This window comes from Aquila chrysaetos, chromosome 12 (genome assembly GCF_900496995.4).
Source record: "Aquila chrysaetos chrysaetos chromosome 12, bAquChr1.4, whole genome shotgun sequence".
Taxonomy (NCBI): domain Eukaryota; kingdom Metazoa; phylum Chordata; class Aves; order Accipitriformes; family Accipitridae; genus Aquila; species Aquila chrysaetos.
In genome coordinates, this window is record NC_044015.1 from 26,844,188 (window position 1) to 26,850,942 (window position 6,755).

General features: G+C 41.5%; 1 protein-coding gene across 1 annotated transcript; it reads left to right on the forward strand.

The window, feature by feature from the left end:
* Positions 1-28: 28 nt before the first annotated feature.
* On the forward strand, positions 29-6,677 carry CTBS (chitobiase). The gene is made up of 7 exons (XM_030032381.2): positions 29-265; positions 813-951; positions 1,948-2,156; positions 2,797-2,968; positions 3,527-3,624; positions 4,299-4,460; positions 5,458-6,677. The coding sequence occupies exons 1-7, from the start codon at positions 134-136 to the stop codon at positions 5,641-5,643; spliced, it is 1,098 nt and encodes a 365-aa protein (XP_029888241.1). The 5' UTR covers positions 29-133; the 3' UTR covers positions 5,644-6,677.
* Positions 6,678-6,755: the final 78 nt, after the last annotated feature.

Sequence of the window (6,755 nt, forward strand, 5' to 3'; positions counted from 1 at the left end):
CACCGCCGGGGAGGCTCCGGCACCTCCCTCCCGCCGGGCGGCCGCCCCGGGCCCGCCGGGCGGGGACACAGCGGCGTCTCCGCGGGGCGCTCCGCCGCCGGCGCCCGGCCCGAGGCGGAAGCGGCGACCCGCCATGAGGCGGCCGTGGGGCCGGTGGCTGCTGCCGCTCGGCCTCCTGCAGCTGCTGGGCGGCCCCGCCGCCGGTGCGTGCCCCTGCCAGGACCCGCGGCTCTGCCACCCCGTCACGGGCACCGGCGGCTTCGAGGTGCGCGTCCCCCGGCGGCTCTGGGCCCCCCGGCCCGGCTCGGCCCGGCTCGGCCCGGCCCGGCGGCTCTGGGAGGCCGGGGAGGGCGGCCCGGGGGAGGCGCGGCGCTGGCGGCCGGCGGGGAAGGCCGGTCCCGGGGCGGCCCGCGCGGGTAGCAGGCTGTGAGAACACCGTGCGCCGCTGCCTTATTTTAATTGCCTGCGTTAGAGCCGAACAGATCCTAAAAAAAAGACAGGTGCGCGTGATTTATAGGGAAATGTCCGAGCTGTGACGAGCGGGGTTTTGCCGGCTGCTGTCCCCGCTGCAGGGTTAAGTGTTGCAGGCAGCTGCTGTAAACCCCGGCCCGGCCCGGCCCGGCCCGGGTGCCGGGCCGGCGCTCCCAGCCCCGGGCAGCTGTCCCTGCAAGCGGGCAGAGTGCAGAGAAGCAACCGTGCCAGCTGGTTTCCAGAAGCGCAAGTCCTGTACCTTCTGAGGAGGTGTGCGGAAAACAGTCGGCCTGCTGAGGAGTGTCTGGAGCTAATGAGGGTGCTTTTTACCCCTTTTCCAGGTGTTCGTGTTCGATGTGGGAAAGGAAACCTGGAAATCCTACGACTGGTCAAAAATCACAACTGTGGCAGCTTTCGGAAAGTACGATCCTGAGCTCATGTGCTATGCTCACTCTAAAGGCTCCAGGATAGTACTGAAAGGTTGGTTACATTGCAAAAATGTGGATATTTATGCGATACGTGAATAAGAACATAATGTACGTAGGGCTATAATACCTTGACATTTCACGTTCGCTTGTATGCAGAGTATTAAAAATCAGTAAGAAGATTAATTGATAAAGGGATAATGCACACAGGACTATAATACCTTGACATTTTGCACATGCTGGTATGTAGGGTATTAAAAAGAAAACCAGCGGTGGCTTCTGCCACACTAATAACAAAACCATTCCAGTGACATCTAAATAAAAGTTCTCTAACAGGGAACATCACAGCTGTGGAGGAACAGGGAGGAGGGGAGGAAAGGAAAAGCCCATAGAAGATATTTGTTTGGGTCTGTATTCTGGATGTTATGTGCAGTACCCAAAAGACGGGGTAAGGGAAAGGATGTTAAGTACTTTTCAGTATTTTTCACTTAAATCAATCCCTCTGTATTAGGAAGTGCTTGAGTTTTAAAACATGACTACTTGGGAGCCCTGTGCAGGTACAAATGCTGATTAGAAAGACAAAGTCCATTAGAGCTTACACAATGTAACCAAGTTTTGGCTCTGTTGAGGCAAAAACAGAATCCAAGACCACAATGTGGAAAGCAACAAAGGTTAAACATAAAAGTATGTTTATCTAAACAGCAAGACACAGTCCCTCTGGCTCTGTGGAAATACTGAAAGCACATTGATTTCGGGAAAGGTAGTTTACAGTGGCTAAAAGAATATTAAGCAGAAGTAAGGAGATTAAAATTATAGAAAAAAATCCCAAAGGAATTTAATTTTAAACACCACTATCTCAAAGAAGCTTGGTAATCTCTTCTGGGGTGGGTTCTCAAAAAGCTGCTTGGGAAAAAAGTTAACTACTTTGTATTTTACCAGTATGAGCGTGGGGATTTTTTATTTTGTGTTGTGTTTGTTGGTTTAGTAAAGACAAACCTTTCCTCTTACTGTGGTGCAAATATGTGCTAACTCTTAAAGGCCTCTTGTCTAGGTGATGTACCTCTTAAGGAAATTGTTGATCCTGCTAAAAGAACGGCATGGATATCCCAACAGGTGGACCTTGCAAAAAAACAGCATATGGATGGAATTAACATAGATATAGAGCAAGAAGTTAATGAAACCTCCCCTGAGTATCATGCATTAACAGACCTTGTTAAAGAAACTACAGATGCTTTTCACAGAGAAATACCAGGATCACAGGTGATAATAATGTACTTTATACAAACTTTAAGTTTAACTTTATGAAATGCAAGGAGTTTTGAGAATTCTATTTAGCATATGAATATGAAAACATTTATGCAGATCTAAAGCATGATATTCTCATGAATGGTTAGTTATGAATGTTAGCTATGATATGCTATCGTAAGAATCACTCTTTTCGACCTGTATGAATTTAAATGGAAGAAGGATTTCACTGAGTTTTGTAGATACAATGTTACTGCCTTGTGTGAGCTCGCAGTTATTAGTATGGCTTAATGAATCTTTGAAAGTAGGGCAAATACAGCCTTCTGGTGCAAAAGCTTGGCAATGCTTTGGTAAACCCATCACTAAAGTTTTAAGGATTTGCATCATGCTTCCTATTTTTGATCAGCTGGTTTTCATGTTATATTTTAATTTCTTTGGTGTTTTGAATCCACTGGTAGGGGCGCTCACTGTTTCTTATCTAATGTTTGTTTTATCAGCTGAGCAGCTTCTCCTATAGTTCATTAGTATCACCGTATGTTTAACATTGTGCAACATTTGGGAAATACTGCTTTTAAAAGTTACAGCTTTTTTTTAAAGAGAAAACAAGAGGGCCTAAGTGCCATACACAACACTAACTTGTGCATTTTTCCTTCAGGTAACATTTGATGTGGCTTGGTCTCCAGCATGCATAGATAAAAGGTGCTACAACTACACTGGAATTGCAGATGCCTGTGACTTCTTATTTGTGATGTCCTATGATGAACAGAGCCAGATCTGGACAGACTGTATTGCAAAAGCCAATGCTCCTTACCTGCAGACTTTAGTTGGTGAGGACAAAATGCCTCCCCAGGAATCAGAACATTGTTCACATGAGTAGATAGAAAAGATTGCCTCTTCTTAGACTATTTTTCGGTTGTATTAAGGCTTTTGAATGTGCTCAAATATGTGTTGTTCTAATGTGAAAACAGTATCTCAGATCCTTATGATGCTACAGATAGACCTTCAGCAGTTGTGTGTTGTTACTTAGTAATTGTCTAGCCCTCACGACTGTGAAGAACAGTTTTAGAATGACAAACAGCAGCCAAAGGAATGGTGTTTGCCTGGGCTTGCAATGAACCTAAAACATTTCTCTCGTCCTTGTGAACTGCTGCTGTGGGCAGCTGGTTTTAAATGTGAGCAACTAGAGCAGTTACTAGTTACTATCTATTCAGATATAGAGCAAGTCTAGGAGTATGCAGGTGGGAGGTAAAGAAGAGCTTGCACCTTAGCCTCTGTCTGGGGATCATGCGAGTCCTGTATTGGCTCTGGCTCTAGATTAGTTGTAAGAATAAAAAGCATGGGAAAATACAATAATGCATCTTAATTTTTATTTCCTTCAAAACTAGGATATGAAGAGTACATTACTATGGGCATTGATCCGAAGAAACTGGTGATGGGCGTCCCGTGGTATGGGTATGACTACGTCTGCCAAAACCTATCTAAGGTAAGATGAAGATTACTCATTTGCAGTTAATTTTTTCCTTGGAAAGAGACAGCTAGATTTTGATGATCCTGTTTTTGGATTAGGAAATACTGTGGTCTGATGGATAAGAGCATAAAGCTGGGACTCAAGGCAGAGACTTTTGCTTGGCTGATAACTGATGAGCAGCGTGTTACCAAACAAGGCATTTTATCTCTCCCTAGGGAACCTGAACCCTATGATACCCAAGCACCATGTTTGACTAAGGAGCTATAGATGTTATCTGTATGAGAAGAGATGATGTCCAAACGCACTACAACACTTGTATCTGCCTTCTCAACACAGTCACTAAGCTCACTGCTTAAAGACTAGGTGCAACAAATGATAGCAAACCTGTCACTGTGGAGTCTCAAACAACATTATAATTATGAAAAATGTAGGAGTCAATTAAAAGTGGACAAGATAAGACAACTGTGTTAAGTTGAATGATGTCCATCCAATCCTGCATTACTACAGAGTAAACAAAATTTAACTGTGTCTTTAATTTGTGTCTACAAATCTGTCTGCCACAGTTACTTGAAGATTTGGGATTTTTGAGACCCCAATGCATTTTGTGACTTTGTTCTTGGCTGTACTGCTGTTTTGGAGTTCAATAAATCCAGGTAACATGAAACTCATGCCTTCTGCTTTTTTTTCAGGATCATGTTTGTTCCCTTTCCAAAGTACCTTTCCGTGGGGCTCCTTGCAGTGATGCTGCAGGGCGTCAGGTCCCCTACGGAGCAATAATGAAGCAGGTGAACAGTTCTCTTTCAGGGGTGCTGTGGGATGAGGTACAGAAATCTCCATTTTACGAATACAAGGTAAGTGTCTATAAGACACCATGTTGCGGAGTAAGCATTCATGAACCATGGTTCTTTGATTATAAAGTTTTCAGATTAGATTCTTCCATTTGTGTTTTCTACTTTTTTTTTTTTTTCACGTAGTAAAGGATGGCTGGATTTCCATATCTTGAATTTCTAGTCTGAAAGAGGGGTGCAGTGACTGAAGACTACGGGAGTAATAAAGATCTTTATTTCTTTGCAGTTTTCTTGAGAGATTGTATTGTGTCAAAAAGGACATTTTGGCATAAAGAAATCCTATAGCTCCATCCTTCACTGTTACAGTTACTTTTATGAGTGGATGACTGATTTAAACTAAAACAGATTCTGAGGTGCTCTTAAGTTCTTCTAACCCAGTGGCTTGCATGCATGTTCTCTTCTGCATTTGGTTTCTACACAGATGTAGTGAAAGAGTCAATGAATGATTGTCCTTACATGAACAACACAGTGCATGCATTTTGTCTTGTTTCTTTAGACATAATTTTTTCACATGTAGATGATTAAAAGGTGTTGTAAGCAATGACCAGGTCAAAGCAGTATAACTTTGACAAAATTTTACAACCTCCTCTACAACTGTTTATTGCTGAAAAAAAGCACTTAGTCTCTAACTAAATTCACCTGTTAGGTTAGATAGTGTATCTGAGATTTTAACTGTATTAAAAAAAATTATTAAAATACAAATTAGCTGAGCCTTTTCATCTAACTTCAGTTAAAATGTATCACTGTTTTGTAACTTAAGGTTCTACAAGTAAAAAAATAGCCAAGTATTCAACTTAAAATTTTTACTTGTCCTGTGTGAAAAATAATTTGTAAATCAGGAAAATATCATTGTGTAAATCTACATAGCTTGCATATCTCAGTTTTTTATTGTACTTTTCACTGCATTCAACAGAAAGCGTATCAAAACTCGATGAACTTCAGTGTATCATGTTTATATAGATAGGTAGATACTGACGCTAGTGCTTAAATGTTTTTCTAGGATTCTCTTGGTCACTTCCACCAAGTATGGTATGATGACCCCCGCAGCATCTCTCTAAAAGCAGCATATGTGAAGAGTCGAGGTTTAAGGGGCATTGGCATGTGGAATGGAAATAATCTTGACTATTCCAGGGAAGCTGTAGCGGAACAACAAACTGAAGCAATGTGGCAAGCCCTGACACCGTAAGAACCATGTGAACCCTTGATTTAGAATGATGAAAATTGGTATTTTTTTTATGATGGCTTATACTATCATAGATTTTGACTTTATATAAATACACCGCGATTACAAAAACTTTGAGAACTAGCCAAATTCATCTTGTTATTTTGTATGCAAAGCTGTATTTTAATTCTTCAAGAATTCCAATGTTGCTTTAGCAGCATTTTTTTCTAGAAGACTGCTCATCTTTTTAATTTTTCACAACCACCGTAAGTTGGTTAAAGCTTGAACCCAGTGTGTATCTGGTAACAAGTAGGACCAAGTGGATTTACAGGAGCAATAATGGTCCTCTGCTAAGGCTGCCTGGTGCAGCCAGTATTTATTCTGGGGTCACACGCTGCAGTCTCAGCTTTCTGACTTCCCACCCCAACCTGTATTTTAGCTAAGTCACTTTGAATCAGATTAAACACAGAACACTGGAGAGACAGATTGTTGCTTACATGCAACTTGGTGAAACTTGTGTTTGTACTTGGTTACTCTTTTAGAGAGTAAAGTGTTTTATAGACTGAAGAAATTATATAACATGAAGTAGTTGCCATTCAGACTTTTATCAGACTTGTTGTTAGAAAGGAATATTCAATAAACTGCAGTTTCACTTTGTTTATATGTCATGTAAATTCCTTAGTTTCAAAAGCCAAGAATCTTGGCCCTGATCTTGAAGAAAGAACATTAATAGTGAGAGGACTTGGATGATGTTTTCTTCCATTTTGAACTTCTTTACTTCCTGAAAACTAGAACTCTGAAGCTTATTTAACGAACTGCATATGTATTTTTCCCCACACTTTTAAGATCCATTCAGTAGCCTGTTGTTTGTTTTTATGTAGTGTTGCCTCCGAGATAATATGCAGCTATATTTTCTTTCTAGTTCATATTTTTCATAAAATAATTTGTCTAGAGAAATTTTGTAACTTTTTAAAATATCTGTAGTCATGGAAAGATTGACTGGTGGTTACAGGATTGTTATTGTTAAATAAAATGCTGTCTTTACTAAGGTTGGTAAACAGTGTTGTCTGTTTATGCTTTACTGTTCCACAGCTTACAGCCCACACTGCTTCTCAGAACTGTTTAACAACCAGATT

Excerpts from the sequence above, each read along its gene's own strand:
- CTBS (XM_030032381.2), top strand. The coding sequence starts at position 134 with ATGAGGCGGCCGTGGGGCCGGTGGCTGCTGCCGCTCGGCCTCCTGCAG. Across the intron at positions 266-812 it reads CGGGCACCGGCGGCTTCGAG|GTGTTCGTGTTCGATGTGGG; the intron begins GTGCGCGTCCCC and ends CCCCTTTTCCAG. Across the intron at positions 2,969-3,526 it reads TTACCTGCAGACTTTAGTTG|GATATGAAGAGTACATTACT; the intron begins GTGAGGACAAAA and ends CTTCAAAACTAG.